The sequence below is a fragment of the Arvicanthis niloticus genome, chromosome 23 (genome assembly GCF_011762505.2).
Source record: "Arvicanthis niloticus isolate mArvNil1 chromosome 23, mArvNil1.pat.X, whole genome shotgun sequence".
NCBI lineage: Eukaryota > Metazoa > Chordata > Mammalia > Rodentia > Muridae > Arvicanthis > Arvicanthis niloticus.
Window position 1 is genome coordinate 7,833,696 of NC_133430.1, and position 18,904 is coordinate 7,852,599.

The 18,904-nt window shown below is 44.1% G+C and overlaps 1 protein-coding gene across 2 annotated transcripts in view; it reads right to left on the bottom strand.

The window, feature by feature from the left end:
• The window catches only part of Rcor1 (REST corepressor 1), a 99,084-nt gene extending 80,555 nt beyond the window's left edge, over positions 1-18,529 (bottom strand). For both annotated transcript variants that reach the window (XR_013106561.1, XM_076921113.1), the window contains exons 1-2: positions 17,975-18,529; positions 17,842-17,901 (exon numbers count right to left, since the gene is read on the bottom strand). Coding sequence is in view for 1 of the 2 variants with exons in the window: in XM_076921113.1 (XP_076777228.1) it covers positions 17,842-17,901; positions 17,975-18,254 (340 nt within the window). In the remaining variant the exon portion in view is untranslated. The remainder of the gene's footprint in view (positions 1-17,841; positions 17,902-17,974) is intronic.
• Positions 18,530-18,904: the final 375 nt, after the last annotated feature.

The following is an 18,904-nucleotide window of genomic DNA, read 5'->3' on the forward strand; positions in this document are numbered from 1 at the left end:
GGTAGGAGCACACACCCTAATTCTACACAGTGAGTTGTAGGACAGCAGGAGGACGGAGAGATGGGCTTAAAATAAAGGTCTGGTGCTCAATGCCATACTGATCTCATAGTGACATTCTGCCTCAAAACCCAAAAATGATCAAAGCAGTGTCTTTGGAAAGTCTTCCTTCTGCACTTGCTCTCAATTGAAATCATCTCACTAGAGTCATCATGACCCTGAATGTCCAAGTGCAGAGATACCACTGTCCCGTGGCTTTTACTCCATCAAATGAGACATTTTACAGTAACAAAAAGGTTACTCATTATACTTAATATCCTAAGTTACACGCTGTGGTGCACACACACCACCTCAGGGCTGATATGATACTATAGCTCAATGGAGATGTATCTACAAAGCCCTGGGATCAGATCAATACCTCAACACACACACACACACACACACACACACACACAAACACACACAAACACACAGCACATTTACAAAACTTAAGACAGAAAAATTTTAAATACAACGAAGATGTTACGATAAATCATAAGCTAATATATCATATATAATTATACATAATCATACACTTAAAGATTTTTGCTGTCATTGCTTTTGCTGTCATTGTCTGTGTAGTCCTGACTGTCCTGGAACTTGTTCTGTAGACCAGGCTATCCTCAAACTCAGAGATCCGCCTGCCTCTGCAGCAAATGATGCAGAGGTTCTCAATCTGTCATTCAATCCTTTTGGGGTTGAATGACCCTTTCATGGGGGTCAAACATCAGATATCCTGCCTATCAGATATTTACAATACAATTCATAACAGTAGCAAAATTATAGTTATGAAGTTGCAACAAAAATAATTTTATAGTTTGGGGTCACCATAACATGAGGAACTGTATTTAAAGTCACAGCATTAGGAAAGGTGAGAACCCACTGGATTAAAGGCATATGCCACCATGCCTGGCTATAAAACCTTAACACAAATATTTTTAAGTTACTAATCCTGGCAGTTGGAAACATGACTCACTATTATTCTATTTTTCTGACGTTAATTTTTTTTTCAAAACAAAAAGGCATACTTGATGAACATTTAGGAAGCAAGTGTAGCAGTCTGTAACAGAGGAAGTGTACAGTGTCTGTGCACTGTAGGCTGTAAGTGTCTGTGCACTGCAGACTGTAAGCGGTCTATCCCATCCTTGCATGGCTAGTGAGACCTAAGAGCATGTGCACAGCAAGGTGACACAGACACACGAGGACAAAGTCAGGGTCTGGGAAACACAAACCCTAATCACATACTGCCTTACTTCTACAGAAGGTAATTCCACTTGTAAATTTCAGGATTTTTTTTTAAATGCATCTGAGTGCTTTGCCTGCATGTACACGTGTAACCTACATGTGTGCCAACTGACTAAGGCCCCCATGATCAAAAATGAATGCTTTAGGGATATCCAACAGCTGTGGCTAGCTTTGTCTCAAGTACAGTGTAAAGGACTTATATTGGAAGTGACTGACATCAGTACTTCCACTTTTCTCTTGCCATGCTCTTAGTAAGAAAAAAAATGTGAATTCTAATCTTTGTTTTCTACAGAAACAAAATCCTTTTTTAAAGAATTTAATATTCAGAATTTAATACTTAATAAAATTAATAATTTTAAAAAGAATTTAATTTTAATTTTAATTTAAAATGTAATTTTAAAAATTATATGACAGCTTAGATATTGAAGTTTGTAATCTACAACAATATAAGAGGCCTATGTTCCAAGCCCAGCCTCTCAGCTCACTGGCACTGCTCTACAGAAACAGCAATGCTATGGAAACTGACCTGTTGCCAAGCAAGCAGAAAGCCAGCAGCAAATCAGAATGAGAGTGTATCAGCTGATACACAAAATCCCAGTTCACTTTACAAGTATTGATTACATATACATATATATATGTAATAAACATATATAAAAAATACTTTACAAGTATTGATTACATATACATATATGATATATATATATATATAACTTGTATATATATGTGTGCATGTATGTATATATATATATATATATATATATATATATATATATATATATATATATAAAACTTGTTGCCATATATGTATATGGCATCAGCAAACAAGTTGCTGAAAATGACCAAGAGACAGAATTCAAGGTTACCAAAAGGAATATTCTTTCCCCAATCCCTTCTAAGCAAAACATGAGGTTTGACACAGGGGGTAATCTTTATTTTATTCTTAAATTTTAGATATCTGACTAAATTTTAGAAACTATCTTTTAGAGAAATCTGGATTTCAATATCAATTAGGGATCAGGTTTCAATGAGATCACATCAAATCCCTAATTAGAAATACTGAAACAACAGTTCTCAGAACATGAATGTGTTATTCTAATTTTACTAAGCCAGGCTGAGAGCCAGTGTGACAGACACCTAACTCCCAGTATTTGGAAAGTAGGTGCAGGAAGATCTAGACTGAAGGCCATCCTGGACTGGGTTCCCAAAACCCAGATTGGGAACTATCTGCAATTCTAGTGCCAAAGACTAACACTCTCTCTGGTCTCCATGGACATCATATACACATTGTGTACATACACACAGACAAACACGAGTAAGAACACATTTTTATTCTTTTAAATGTTAAATGTACTTTTAATTATGTTTACTCCCAGCACTTGGGAGGCAGAGGCAGGCAGATCACGGCCAGCCTGGTCTACAGAGTGAGCTCTAGTACAGCCAGGACTACACAGAAAAACCCTGTCTTGAAAAACCAAAGAAGAAAGAAGGAGGAAGAGGAAGAGGAAAAAAAGGAAAAGAGGAAGAGAAAACTGTTTGAGGCTCTTTGGGAAAAAGACACGCTAAAGGATCAAACAATCAATCAATCGTAAGGCTCACACCTGCTCTAGGTCTAGCCAGAGCAGGAAAATTTCACAGTCCATGGCTAGCCTGGCACAATGCCCAAGCGGATCTGACTTGGTACGTATAACTGTTTAATCCTAGACAAGACCTATCTTCTTCCAAACCAACAGAAGTTAAAACCCCCACATGGGTAATCTTAGCACTCCCGAATCAAGAACCTACCATAGACCAGACTCTACTATACAGTAAGACACTTTCTCAAAAAAACATACAAGAACCTCTTGTGACCCATCAAGATAGCTCAGCAGGTTAAGGCATTTACAGCCAATCCCAACGACCTGAGTTTAATCTTTAGAACCCACATGTTACAAGTACAGAACAACTCCTCCAAGTTACCCTCTGACCTCCATTGAGCTTCCGAGCATGTGTGCACACACTAAGTAAGTAAATATAATAAAGGGGAAAGGGAACATTAGAAGCAGTACCATGCTCTGAAGAAGGACCTCAGTTGTTGGAGGGCTTGCTTTCCATGCTTGGCTTCAATGCCCAGCACGACAAAATCTAGACTTAGAAATCAGGACTCAGCAGGTGGAGAAAAAGGGATTAAAAATTCAAAGTTGGGGCTGGAGAGATGGCTCAGCGGTTAAGAGCACAGACTGCTCTTCCAGAGGTCCTGAGTTCAATTCCCAACAATTACATGGTGGCTCACAACCATCTGTAATAGGATCCGATGTTTGTCTGATGACTGCTGCAGTGTACTCATACATGTAAAATAAATAAATAGTTTTTTAAAAACCTCAAACCACCTGTAACTCCAATTTCAGAGGATCCAACTCCTTTTCTGGCCTTAAGCACCTGCACATACAGACAAGCAGGTACACACACATAAAAATGAAAATTTAAAAAAACCACTCTGCCCTCCCCCAAAACACAACTCAGAATCAAAGTGGTAAGTAAAACAATGAGTTTAAGATACTTAACTGATTCTGTGGGTCACGAAACTGGTTTCTGTTTTGTTTTGGATTGTTTGGTTGACTTGGCATAGTCCCATCCTACTATCCCAGCTACCCTAGAACTCCCTACAGTCTGCACTGACCTCCAACCCCATCACTCCTTCTGCTTCCGTCTCTCCTTAAAAGGAACCTAAAGGATGCACTACAGACCGGGGCTCAGCTCTGCTCTTCTCCCCACCCTCATCCCATCTCAATGCTGTTTCTTTTATTTTACATTTGTAAATCTTATTGTGTGTATGTCACTGTTTTGCCTGCCTGTGTGTGTGAGCACTACATGCCTGCCTGGTGCCCTCAGAGTTCAGAAGAGGGCATCCAATCCCTGACACTGGACTCAGGGGTGACTATGAGGCTCCAGGCAGGTGCTGCAATCTCAAATTGGGTCTTCTGGAAGCACAAGTACTCCTAACCACTGGGCCATCTCGCCAGCCCCTTCTCGTGTTAAGATTAAATCAGAACATTGGGCGGCTAACAGTAAAACCGCTAGCTGCTCTTCTACAGGACCAGAGATTGATTCCCATTTCCCACATGGTGCCTCACAACCATCGGTAACTCCAGTTCCAGGATATCCAACACACTCTTCTGCCTTCCCCCAGACACAGTGCAGACACACATGCAGGCAAAACACTCAAACACATAAAGTAACTTAAAATTTTAAGGAAAGCAGAACTTCTATGCTGGTGTAAGTGACACCAGCAGTGAGAGTGTGTTAACACAAAACAGGAACATACAGTGAGCCCTCCACTCAGTGAAGTTTTTTCTTTCTTTTTGCAGTTTTGAGTCCTGTAAATGGCAAATAAATACCATCATGAGCTAATCACCCCAGAGCTACCTATAACTAGACTTAACAAAAACTTACATTTTTGGTTGTGAGCCTAGCTTTTAACAGCTGAACCTTCTCTTCAGTCCAACTTGACAAAAATTTAACTAACCAGCCTCAAATGGAAGCTTTATTGGGAACAATTAACAAATAAACTGTATAATATATGTATTATATATAGTAAAATAAAATACGCATGAATGTCAAGATAATCATATTTTACTGCAACACACAGTTTACTGGAGGCTACACTTGAGTGAAAATCATTAGTGTGCATGTGGTTTAACATGACCCCCAGGAGGCTGCCACAAGCTATTACAGCAGTGAATATGCACTTCATCTTGTAGTATAGTATTGTAACACCTTACACTGCTTTGCACTTGAAAGGAGGGGCACTTGGGAGGCAGGCGGATTTCTGAGTTCGAGGCCAGCCTGGTCTACAGAGTGAGTTCCAGGTTAGCCAAGGCTATACAGAGAAACCCTGCCTTGAAAAAAAAACAAAAACAGAGGCTGGTGAGATGGCTCAGCGGTTAAGAGCATTGGCTGCTCTTCTGGAGGTCATGAGTTCAAATCCCAGCAACCACATGGTGGCTCACAACCATCCCGTAATGGGGTGTCTGAAGACAGCTACAGTGTATATACATATAATAAATAAATAAAAACATTTAAAAAGAAAGAAAAAAAGCAAAAAAAAAAAAAAGAAAACAAAGAAGGAGGAAAGGAGAGAGGGTCTCGGACAGCTTATTTTCTGTAAACGGACTGACACTGTTCAGTCTGTGTGTGCAAAATTTTAATAAGTTTCAGTCCCCCACACCCCTTAGTTTAGCGTAGGTCTGGCTGGTCTGCCACTCACTGTAGTGTCCTCAAACCCTAAGCAATCCTCCTGCATCAGCCTCGCACGTACTGACATTATCATCTGCACCAGTATCCCAGCTAATATCAACTTTTTGTATGTCTGTATGTTTATGGTAGTAAGCTAAAACTATTTTATATAATCTAGATCCATGACAGCTTTTTCTTAAAATTTTCAGGTTTTCTAGACTACAAGGTTCACCTGTGAATTTTTTCTAGTTGTCACAAAACTCCAAAACATGAATCTGCTTGTAGGCTTTACAGTTCAATCCTGTACCACTCAAGGGTCAGCCTACATTTCCCTGGAAAACACAACACAGGTACTAATTCTAAGAAATACATATGTAACTGGCTGTGTTGGTGAAGGCCTGGCTCTGAGGGAAGAAGAAGGTGACATATATGGAAAGGAAGCTGCTTGCTGCAGAACAATAAACAGTACTGAGGATCTAGTTACACCTGCTGTACAGTGAGAACATTTCATACCCTCACTCAAAAAAAACTATCTTGGTTTTTATTTTTGGTTTTGTTTATATTTTAAAATCAGTATCTGCCTCTGTTGCCTAGGTTGGCCTCAACCTTGACCAATGCTCTTGCGTCAACCTCCTAGCGTCAACCTCCTAAAGTCCTGGGGTCAGAAGCAGTCACAGCCATCCATCCCTAGTGAGAATAAGTCCTCAACTCATTCCACAGCTCAGGTCCAATGCCATCCCGTAGGACACACCGCAACGTGAGACAGCGCTATCTAAATGCTAAACTGCACAGCAGCCCACACTGCTAGACTTCCAACCCTGCGTCACACAACCACACGAGACGATCTGCAGATAACACCCAGTGAGGGGAGAGACTGCTCGGTGGTTAAGAACACTTGTGCTCTGTGAAACCCAGGTTCAGCCAAGTACTCCACATGGCAACTGAAATTTCTGAGCTCCTCCACAGGCACATGTGTGACGTTAATACATGCAAGCAATACACACACTCCGCATTGTGAAGCTATTTCAATGCATATAGGAGTGAACACACCACACCACTCCAGTTGCCTCCAGTCACCAAGCTAGATACTTCCCATGCATCTGTTTTCATAATTTACATGAATATTTACATAGCAATGAGACATGCCTGTGATCCCAGCACCTCAAAGGCTGAAAACAGACTGCTAGAGGCTAACCTGAGCTACACAGGAAAGCTCTGCGTATAAGTAAGCAACCAGACAGAGGCAGGCACATCTGTGACTTTGAGGCCAGCTTGATATATAGAATAAGTTCCATGCAGCCAGGGTTACAGAGAAACCCTGTCAAATGAATGAATGAATGAATGAATGAATGAATGAATGAACCAACCAACCAACCAACCAACCAACCTATGCAGCCATTTAGGTCACAAGGAAAGAACTAATCTATGAATACAACCAAGTGCTGCTGCCCAGTGTTTTCCTTAAAGCTATTTCTGGATGAACACTGGTCTAAATTCTTTCTGTTAATGCTTGTTGTTGTTAATAAGTTCTTCCCTCCTTTTTTTTTTTTTTTTTTTTTGGCTTTTGTTTTCTTGAGACAGGATTTCTATGTGTAGCCCTAACTGTCCTGGAATTCAAGAGATTCACCTGCCTCTGCCTCTCAAATGCTGGGATTAAAGGGTTAGGATTAGGGTTAGGCCCCACCCCATTCTTAGTGAAGTCTCTTAAAGCTAATAACAATTTAAGACCGGGTTAATAAGTTACTGAACATTTCCAGATTAAACCATAATTTAACTCCTTAGTACTTGGGTTTCTGAATACAGGAAATGAAGACAATAACTTTCCCTGATGTAACTTTGGGAAGAGTTAAGTGATCTAATAATGTTCAAACAAGCCTGGAATAAATAAATACTAAACTGATCTGGCCATGCCAAGTCACTCTTCTGACAGTCTCCTGTTAATGATGACAAGTTGTCTCTCTAGCCACACACCCCCCACTCTCTCACACACCAGTGGCAAACGCCCAAGGCAGCTGATGAGTTACAGCACCTTCACCCCTTTTGAGAAAACAGCTGCAACTCCAGGAAGCAAAGCCTTCACTTCCACCATAATGTGCACTGGAACTTCATGCAAGGCAGACATTAAACCAGAGCTTCTCGTCTGCCACAGTAATTTGGGTCAACCAGTTAATACCAACATAAGCTGAAGAGGATTAGTTTTGAAAATACCCAAAAAGGTCTCAATTCTTGGAAATATGAACCTCAGAAACTGAGAGTCCTACAGTGACATATTTACAGGGGCTATGCACCAACACCAGTCTTTTGAATATGAACCCCAAAGAAAATATTTTTATTCCTTCCTAATCAAAGAAATTAAAATACTTCCACCTACACTCAATATTAAAAACAAAAACTCTATGTATAACTCTAATAAAAGATTAATAATCAAATACATAAACTACATGAACTTAAAAATGCTCAATATTTAAGAGTAAACATTAATAACCAAATACATGAACTTAAATAAACTGTTAAAATGGGGCCAGGAGAGACACCAACGTACTAATAATGGTGGCATGGCTTAGACTCAGCTCTTGAAGAGGCAAGAGAAGGGTAGGGTTCACAGCCAGCTTAATCTACATAAGATATCATTTTTAAAAAAGAATCACCAAAGAAGGTCACAGTGGTTCGCACACACATGTAACATTAGTACTAGGAGGCAAAGGAAGGAACACTGTCATGTTCTGGGCCAACCTGGGCTACATAGCTAGTTCCCAGTCTGCCAATACTACACAGCAAAAGCTTGTTTCAAAACGTAAAATACAAGTTTGGCATAGTTTCTCACACCATTAATCCTAACACTTAGGAGACAGAAAGCAGATCTCTGTGAGTTCTAGGCTAGCCAGGACTACATAATGAGACCCTGTCTCCAAAAATGTAATCAATTAAAACATACAACACGCCAGGTGGTGGTGGCACACGCCTTTAATCCCAGCACTCGGGATGAAGCGGATTTCTGAGTTCAAGGCCAGCCTGGTCTACAGAGTGAGTTCTAGGACAGCCAGGACTACACAGAGAAACCTTGTCTCGGAACTCCTCCCCCCCCCCCCAAAAAAACCAAAACAAAACAAACAAAAAAAAAAACAAACAAACAAACAAAAAAACCATACAACACAATGAAAATGAAAGAAAATGACCAATATACAGAAAACAGCAAAGATGGGTTGGTCAGGTGGCCTACCAGGTAGAACAATTTGCTGTATGTGTTGTATGTGACTTACAACTCCAGAACCCACCAGAGGAGAATCAAAGTTGTCTTCTACATATTCTTGTTCCCTCTCCCTTTCCCCTCGCCCAACCCCTCCTTCCCTTACTCCCTACCCCCCCCTCACTCTTTCAGACACACACACAATACAAATTTTAAAACCACAACAAAACTTACACTGATTAGAGAAAATAGCAAGAAAAGATAAAAGGGTGGATTATAAAGATGGATCCTGAGCTAAGTGCATCTGCAGCTCACGTGAGGGACCCAGGTTCCCAGTACCCACAAGGTAGATCACAACCATTTGTAACTCCAGTTACAGCTAAATCTGGTGTCCTCTCCTGGCCTCCATGGGCACCCCCAACATATGGTAATACACATGCAGGGAAAACACATACATATAAGATAAAGAAAATCTTTTGAAATAAAGAAGATAACTGACCTCACCAATAATTAGAAAAATACAAAATAAACTATCAAAGGACCAGGTTTCAAAAATTAGTGAATCTAAGTCAGCCCTCGGAGCGTCCAGCACATGGGGAAAGGGGAGCCAGATCTGTGAGGCCAGCAAAACCTACAGAGTGAATCCCAGGCCAGCTAGGGCTACAGAGTGAGACTGAAACAGAAACTGTCACAAACTCAAGGACAACCTGGTACACCCACATTCCTTAGGAGACAGAGCAGAATCAAAAGTTCAAGGTCATCCAACGCTACACAGCAATTTTAAGCATCTTGAGCTACAAGGTACCTTAAATTGGGGAAAGCATTTAGAAAACCAGAATGGGTCTAGAGAGATGGCTGAGTGGTTAGGAGCACTTATTGCTCTTCCCAGAACCATGTGTGTAACTCCAGTTCAGGTGACCTCAAGTCCTCGGCTGACTTTCGTGGGCACTGTCACAAGTGTGATGCGCATACATAAATACATACATACAGGCAAGATTCATACACGTAAAATAAATAAATACAGAGGAAAAGTTTTAAAAACGAAAACACTATAAAATTATTACACTAAGTATCTACTGTAACATAAACCACACACACACAGCTGAGTGTGGCTGTACATCTCTGTAATCCAGATTCTGGCTGGGAAGGCCAAGATGTTCCAAAGCCAGACATCCAGTCCAAAAGCAGCAAAGCCAAGGGCAGGGGCTGCAGCTTGGGGGGGGAGGGGGGGAGATTTGCCGGCATGCATGAGACTTTGGGTTTAATCCCAGCCCCACAAAAATCAATCCATTAATCAATCAACAATAAGTACTAGCATCCTTCAAACACACCACTCAATTTCCCTTCTACGGGAAGTGGGTTCCCAAACAGACAAGCTTCCCAGAATCCTCAGGTCTTCCCCCAGCCCATGGCTTGAGGGAGCAGGTGTCTGAAACCAAAGCCATCTTCGTCCCTGCCCTTCTCAACTGTGACCCAGAGAGCCCGTCCACTCAGGCGGCTCTGCCTGAGCAGCACTGTCACTTCCCTGTCCTTCACAGTGTCACAGACAGTATGCACGCAGGCTCTGGCTGCTGGAGCCTTTTCTCATATCCTCATAAGCATCTACCCCAATGATCACCTGCACATCTAACTTTGCCTGCTTGCTGGGGGATGCAAAAAAAAAAAAAAGTGAGGGGGTCAGGCAGTGGTGGCCATGCCTTTCATCCTACCACTTGGGAAGCAGAAACAGGCAAATCTCTGAGTTCGAGGCCAGCCTGATCTACAGAGCTAGTTCCAGGATAGCCTGGGCTACACACTGAGAGGAAGAGTAGGCCTTAGGTAACAACAGTCAGCACTATTCCATCTGAAATATTCTGCCTTTCACGCTTTGTTTGCTCCCTCTTGTTTTATGATATATTGTATTTTTAATTATGTATGCCAGAGGAGGGTATGTACTTAAGAATACAGGTGGCCAATGAAGCCACGTGTTGAATTTCCCTGGAGCTGAAGCTACAGGTGGCTATAAGTCACCCAGTGTGGATGCTGGACCTGGACTCTGAGGCACTATGCACTCTGGAAGAATGAGTCACCCCTCCAGCTACCTTTGCCTTTTCTGGTGTTCTGAAGCAGGGGCTCACTGCCTAGAGCAAGCTGGCCTCAAACCCATGGCAACTGTCCTGCCTCTGCCCTCCCTGAGTATGAGGACTACAGTCTGAGTTATCACACCTAACTAATAATGATTATATCATTATTTATAATACTATATTTGTAATTCTACCTTACCTTACAATGGTTTGCAAAATAGAAAGATACCATCAAATTATACATAATAACTACCTTAGCATTTCACTTTTTAAAAGTTTAACTCTTCTCTTTCGAAAATTTTAAGCATATAAGAGTTGACACATATTACTTACTAAACCCACCAACAAGGATCTAAAACAATAAAAGGTAAGGTTTGGTCCAGATAGCTATACCTTGAGATAGTTTTAATGACTGGGAAATTAAAGACAAATTCAGATCACTTTATCTCTAGGCCTGTATTTCCCTCATGTAGAAATAGGTACCAGGGTCGTGGCACACACCTGTCATCCCAACACTTAGGAGGTGGAGACGACAAGAGAACTAACTAGGCCATCCTCAGCTATATAAGGCTAGCATAAACCACATGAGAGTAGGGTGGATGGCCCAGAAGGGAAGGGCACTCACTAAACTACGTTTAATCTTGGGACCCACATGATGGAGAAAATCAACTCCTGAAGGTTGTCCTGATCTGAATGTCCACACTGAATGATGGATAAATAAATACATTTTTTAAGTGATAGGGAGGTAAGTGGGCTGTAGAAGTAGCTCAATAATAGAGTATCTGCCTGTCCTTAAGTTCAAGTCCCAGAAACGCTCCCCTCCCCTCAAAAACCATCTCAATGAAAAGCAAATAGAACACTCTGGTTCACAGGGCTGCCTGTTATGCAGAGGCATGGCACCTTTACAAGTCTTCTGCCATGGTAGAGTCAGTGTTACCCATGAACTCAGGAGGCAGATGTAAGACAATGATGACAAGCTCACAGCTGGCGTCTTACAGGAGAGTGGGCTGGCTGCCTGAGGTGGGAAGGCACGTGCATAGCTATGATGCCCTGCACAAGTTTTTTCCTCTTCTGTGAAAGTTGTAATTTTATTTAGCATGTCTGAACTGTGATAATAAAAAGACAATAAACCTACATAACACATATCTAGGAAAACAACTGAAGCCAACCATAACACCCTACCACTGTGCTACTCTGGCTAAAAAAATATGAAGCACCATAGAAAGGACCAAAGAAATACACAGGGTTTACGATGCAGCTCAGTGGGTGAGCTCTTGCCTAGCGTGCATTAAGCCTGAGTTCTTGCCCTAACACCACACAAAACTAAGCATGATAACCCAGGACTATTAGAAACTCAAGAAAGGACCACTGAAATGGCTCAGCCAACTGAGGCCTGAGGCCCTGAGTTCTATTCCTGGAACCCACGTGGTAGAGACCACCTCCCCACAGGCCTTTAACTGCTTTGAGGCCCATACACACAATTAAAAGGAATAAAAATAAAACTTTTTTAAAAAGTCATTGTCCACTGGCTGAAGAGATGGCTCAGTGGTTAAGAGCACTGACTGCGGGTGGTGGTGGTGGTGGTGGTGCACGCCTTTAATCCCAGCACTTGGGAGGCAGAGGCAGGCGGATTTCTGAGTTCGAGGCCAGCTTGGTCTACAGAGTGAGTTCCAGGACAGCCAAGTCTATACAGAGAAATCCTGTCTGGAACCCCACCCCCCACCCCACCCCCCAAAAAAAGCACTGATTGCTCTTCCAGAGGTCCTGAGTTTAATTCCCAACCAACACATGGTGGCTCATAACCATCTGTAATGGGATCTGATGCCCTCTTCTGGCACACAGGTGTATATGCAGATAGAGTACTCATATACATAAAATAAATATTTCTTAAAAATTTCAGAGTCCTTCCTCTTAAGGTTTACCAGCAAGAGGCAGGAAACATTCCTATTATTTTAGAGAAAAAAAACCTATTCATATCAAAATACAAGGTGCTTGACCAATGTAGAAATGAGTCAAAGCAGTGATAAACTTCAGCATCTCCTCCACTCCTCTTTAATACTGATCTAAAAGAAACTAGTGACAGCTCAGCATAATCTGGTAGCAAGAGTGACAAGACAGCCTGGATGTCATATGTAGCAGCAAAGGAAGAAGCTGCATCCTGATCTTTGGTTTTTACCTCTAAAGAGTCAAGACTCCTTGTGAACAGAGATAGTATTCTCATTCCCAACTGTCCACAGCCCATCACTCTAGCCTAGGCCTCAATCAGATTACAGCGATCAAAGGAGCATCTCAGAAACATGGCGCTCTGTCCACCTTGTCTGCTATGTGGGGATGACAGAGCTAAACCCTCACTCAACATGATAAGGGACTCCAGAAATTAGGTCAAGCTGAGGTATACAAATAAGTAAATTAGACTTGAAAAAATTACCATCAAGCTAGGCCTGATGGCTCATGATACTACACAAGAGGCTGAGGCAGAAGGCCTGCCATGAGCATGAGGCCAGGCTTCACTAGAGAGACCCTGGGTTTTTGGTGGTGGTGGTTTTTTTATTTTTGTTTTTTTTGTGTTTTTTTTTTGTTGTTGTTGTTGTTGGTTTTTTGTTTTGTTTTGTTTTTTTGGTTTTTTTTTTTGGTTTTTCAAGACAGGGTTTCTCTATCTTGGAACTCTCTCTGTAGACCAAGCTGGCCTTGAACTCAGAAATCTATCTGCCTCTGCCTCCCAAGTGCTGGGATTAAGGGCATGTGCCACCTCTGAGACCCTGTTTTTTTTTTTTTTGTTTGTTTGTTTGTTTGTTTTGGTTTTTCAAGACAGGGTTTCTCTGTATACCCTGGCTGTCCTGGAACTCACTCTGTAGACCAGGCTGGCCTCGAACTCAGAAGTCCACCTGCCTCTGCCTCCTAAGTGCTGGGATTAAAGGCGTGCGCCACCACTGCCCGGCCCTGTTTTTTTAAAAAATAAAATAATAAAATAAAAATCAATGAATGCCCATTCACACATCTTACTACTTTATTGTTTTGGTTAGGTTTGTTTTTTAAGCTTTCTAGATCAAGTGTGGCAGCTCCTACATGGAGCCCAGCACTCAGGAAGCTAGATAGAAAAAGAAAGATTACCCCAAGTTCCAGGCCAGCCAAACCAGAGCAACATAAGAAAGACAATGTCTATTGAGAGATAGAGAGAGAAAGAGAGAAAGAGAGAAAGAGAGAGAGAAAGAGAGAGAGAGAGAAGAGAAGAGAAGAGAAGAGAAGAGAAGAGAAGAGAAGAGAGGAGAGCTGTCTGCCTGCTCAAAACTTAAGCAGAGGCATTTAAGTGAGGATGCCTCCAAACTGGGCGTGGCGAAGAACACCTTAAATCTTGGCACTGGTAGGCAGATCTCTGTGAATCTGAAGCTAGCCTAATCTACATAGCCAGCCAAGGATATAAAGTGAAACCCTTACTCAAAAAATTAGGTAATACAGTTGGCCATCAACATGTATTAGCATGCCAGGATTCTGGGTGCAGCCCTGAGCGCTCCAAGGGAAAAAGCAGGAACGCCACCTCTGGTTTCACATTATCCTTCTTGGTTTTACTTTTGTGTGTTTGCATGCAGAGGCCAGAGGACTTGGATGTCAGGATCTTTCTCTATCAATCTCCATGTGTATTTATTTATTTATTTAGAGGCAGGGTGCTCTCGCTGAACATGGAATAAGTTAGCCATGCATGGCCACGCCCACCTTTCTCAGGTAGGTGGTAGGACTCTGAACTCAGGTCCTCTTGCACTCATAGCAAGTGCTCATGCCCAGAGCTTCTCCCCAGCCCTTGTTTCTCATTTTAAGACTGGGCCTTAAACTCCTTTGCCTGCCTCAGCCTTCCAGGTGCTGGGATTACAGGTATAAGCTGTCATGCCTGACATTCCTTATTTTTTTTTATAATATAATATACTTTGTTTTTATTTTATGTGTATTTGTGTTTTGTCTGCATGCACAACTGTGTGAGGGTATTAGATCCATAGAGTTAGTCAGAACTGCCATATGGATACTGGGAACTGAACCTGGGTCCTATGGAAGAGTAGCCAGTGTTCTCAACCACTTAGACATCTCTCCAACCCCTAACTTCTTATAAGCACATAAAGACCCTGTCTTGTGGTGCTGGAGAGATGGCTCAGAAATTAAATGCACTGGTTACTCTGAAAACATGAGTATGATTCTCAGCACCTATATGGTACTAACAACCATCTATGTGATTCCAGTTCCAGGGACTCTGGTGCCCTCTTCTGACCACAGAAGGCACTACACACATGTAGTACACAGACATAAGCAGGCAAAACACCCATTTAAAGGGGGAGGGGGTGGGAGGGCAGAGGAAGGCAGGCAGATTTCTGAGTTTGAGGCTAGTCTGGTCTATAGAGGGCCCAGAGCAGCCACACAGAGAAATCCTGTCCTGGCGCATGGGACACTTTCTTGTGTCTAAAAGCAAACTGCTGTGAAACAAAGACACTGCACAATTTCTGTTCTGAAACACAAGTCTCAGACAGGTGTGGCGACACACACTTTTAACACCAGCACTTTGAAGCCCCAGGAAGGTAGAGCTCTGTGAGTTCAAGGTCAGCATGGTCTGATTAAAAAGTTCAAGGACAGCTAGGCTACATAGTAAGATCTTGCCTCAAAAACAGACAAAAACCAGAAGACTTTCCTTGGAATTTACATTCAATGACAACATAAAACAAACAAAAAAATCACTCATAAATAGTAAACAAATGTGTCCCAGTGTTCAGATTGACAAAATAGGGTTTTTAAATAATGTCATACCAGTTAAGTTACTTTCCAGACTAAAACAAACACAAAATAGGAAGTTTTGAAATATTAATGTGAACAATCAATTGGCAATAAAGCTATGTATAAGAACATTTACAGTGTTTTACTTTCTAAAGTGTTAGAACTCCAACAAATATATATATCCTATGGAAAGTCCAAAGACAAGCCAAGACTGTAGCTCAGAGGCAGAGTGCTTCCCTAGGATGTGTAAGGGTCTGAGTTCAATCCCAGCATGACAAAAAATAAAGTTAACTATCACATCCTGAGAAATACAATATGTACAAGACCTAAAAAATATTAATAACCAAAATAAGTCTAAAGACACTAAAGTAGGGTGATAGCAAATTTAAGGCCAATTTGGGTCACACAGCAAAAAAAATTTTGTTTGTTTTTTGTTTTTTAAGACAGAGTTTCTCTGTGTAGCCCTGGCTGTCCTGGAACTCATTCTGTAGACCAGGCTGGCCTCGAACTCAGAAATCCGCCTGCCTCTGCCTCCCAAGTGCTGGGATTAAAGGCGTGCGCCACCACCGCCCGGCCACACAGCAAAATTTTAAGACAGCCTGCATTACAGAGAGACCCTGTGTCACAAAAACAAAATGTCCCAAGAGTTTGAAAATGATCCCATGACACTTGATGTTTCAAGCAAGAGTCTAACTCTAAAAGCACAGGGCACATCAATGACAATGCAGAGACTAAGAGATGCAAATCCTGTGACCATTAAATATGTCCTTTTCCTAGGTTCCATCAAACATATAAACTTTCAAGATATGTAACAAAAATGACCCAAGTTTCTGAAAGGTCTGACTGCTTAATTCAGTTTTTAAGACTAACTCGTGAGAGAAACTTTGTAGCAAGCTTAATGTTCTATGTATCACTGCAGTCAGACTTGACCTACAAAATGAGGATAGGGTCAACTGTAACGGAAAAGCAGTATGCTTCCCCTGGTGGCCAGCCCAGGGATGAAGCCCTGCTCAGAAGTGAAAAAATGAAAAGTGACTCCCAGAAAAAGATGTGGAGAAAGGGGAAACTATCCGAACACTAACAGGAGTCTCCAGAGAGGGGGGTTATGCCACAAAACTGTGAGGGACAGGAGTCACACATTTGCAAGTCATTTATTCTCGGAGTGTCCAAACACTCACCCTGAATCCCTCTCTTCTGTGCTTTCACTTTTACCTAAACATAGAGTTCAGTACCTTAATAACAACTTAAAAGCAATCTCCTTTTTCAAGGACCAAATCCTTGCAATTTTCTGCAGTCTTGTTTCCAAGGAAAAGCATTTATCTTTTCAAACCAGTGGTATAACCTACTTAGAAAAACCTCCTGTTCTAAAGCCCTCCAACCAGGACGGTTCACTCTAGCTGTACAAGATTGTCTTTTGAATTTTATTTCTGAAACAAAACCCACGTCCTTTCAAACATTTCCTGTAACCACCACCTTGAAAGACAGTCTCATACAGAGATGGGACAGAATCATAGGCATTAAAATCTGGCGAATTCCTTTGTCTGACAGAATTCCCCCCCACCCCCGACCCCTGTACCACTTTAAATTTGCTTCCACACAGATCAGCAGCAAGGCAAGTAAAAATGTCCCTTCTTGGGGACAAGGATTTCTAGTAGATGGAAACGGACGGTTAGCTAAGCCTTTGATGGTTCTATTCTTTCACAACCTCTTCCTCCCCACCCCATCCCCCAAAAAGAAAAAAAAAAGAAATAAAGGAAACATACATTTACAAACAGATCCTAAAATAACAGCTACAAGCCCGGCTCTGTTATCTAGACAGATGCTCTCTGGAAAGCACACTTCTTTTATTACCTGATTGGGGTGGAGGGACGGGATGATCGTTACTCCACTGGCCCTCGGGATGGAATGGGATGGGATGGGACGGGAAGGGACGGGACAGGACAAGACGGGATGAGAGTCAGTAAGAGCGCAGGGTTGGCAGGGTAACGCTAGGAGACGGTTCGGAGTAAGAAGTCTCCACAGAGCCCCGGGTCCGAGCGCCCCAGGACGCCAACTCTCCAGCACTGACACCCGGGATCCTGTCCTAGCCCGGGTGCACCACACCTGGAAGCAGAGACACCCCACTCCACCCCGGCCAGGTGTGGCTTCCTCAGAGCCAGGGGACGCAGCGGGGCCAGTGCTGTCCCCACCGGGGCCCGCGGCCTCCCTGCATCCGAATCTGCAGCACACTCGTGTGCGAGCGTGCCGCGCGCCGCCTGCCCTCGCGCCCCGTGTGCCCCCGCGGACCGAAGGCCAACACGCACAAAAACAAAGTTGTCTCCCGGGCTCCCGTCGCTCGCTACTCACCGGGATCGAAGTCGGGCACCGCCGCCTGGTACTGGGGTCCCACCCGCATGCCACCGCCACCTGCGGGGAAGCAGAGCACGGCGGTCAGCGCGGGCGCGGACGCGGGACGGGCGCGGGGGCGGCTGCCACCTACCGTGTTCCTCGTCGCTGGACGAGCCCGAGCTGCCTTCCTCCCAGGAGTTGCTGCCGCTGTTCCCGTTGGGAGCCGCCGCCGCCAAACTTTTATTCTGGCCATTATTGGGGGCGGCGGCGGCCGAGGCGGCGGCGGCCGAGGCGGAGGCGGTGCCGGCCGAGGCGGCGGCAGAGGCGGCGGCCGAGGCGGCCGAGGCGGCGGCGGAGGCTGCGGCGGCCGCCGTGTTCCTCCCTCGCCGCTTCCCTGAGACCTCGGGGCCCTTCTCCACCATGGCTGGCATCGGCGGGGCCCGGGGCCGGGTCAAAGTGACGGGGACCCCGGCTCGCGAGGCGCGGGCGGCGGGCCGCGGGCAGGGGGCGCAGGTGGGCTCCGGGCCGGGCGGGCGAGCGCGCGGAATCCGCTGGCGCGAGTTGGGGCTAGAGGAGACCCAGACGAGCGGAGCAAGGAGCCGCCTCAAGCCCCTGACGCCGAACGGAGCGCAACTTTGGCTCTCATCGCCGCCCGCACTTCGCTGGCTCTAACTACTCCGGGAGCCGCGGGCGGGGGGAGGGGCGGAGCCTGGGGGGGGAGGAGGGCTGCGCACAGCCTAACCCGTCGCTCACAAGCTCCGCCTCTGTGAGCTTTTATTGGCTCTCACGGGATCCGGGCGGCAAGCGGCGGCATGGTAGGTCCTTGTGCGCGCCCGTCAGGGCACGGGGGCGGGATCGCGGGAAGGGGGGGAAGGTTCTGCGCTTCCGTTGGCCAGGTTGGGTTGACGCGTATCGCCCACTGTACGTGGTTTGAGGTTTGCGATCGCTTTACGCCCCATGATCCATCTCTCGAGGCAACAGCGAGGAGTTAGCCGCCCTGCTAGCCCCCTCCCCCTCCCCAGCCCCCCGCTCCCTCCGCTCACACCCCGTGGGCCCCGCGCCACCTCCCCAAGGGATCCCG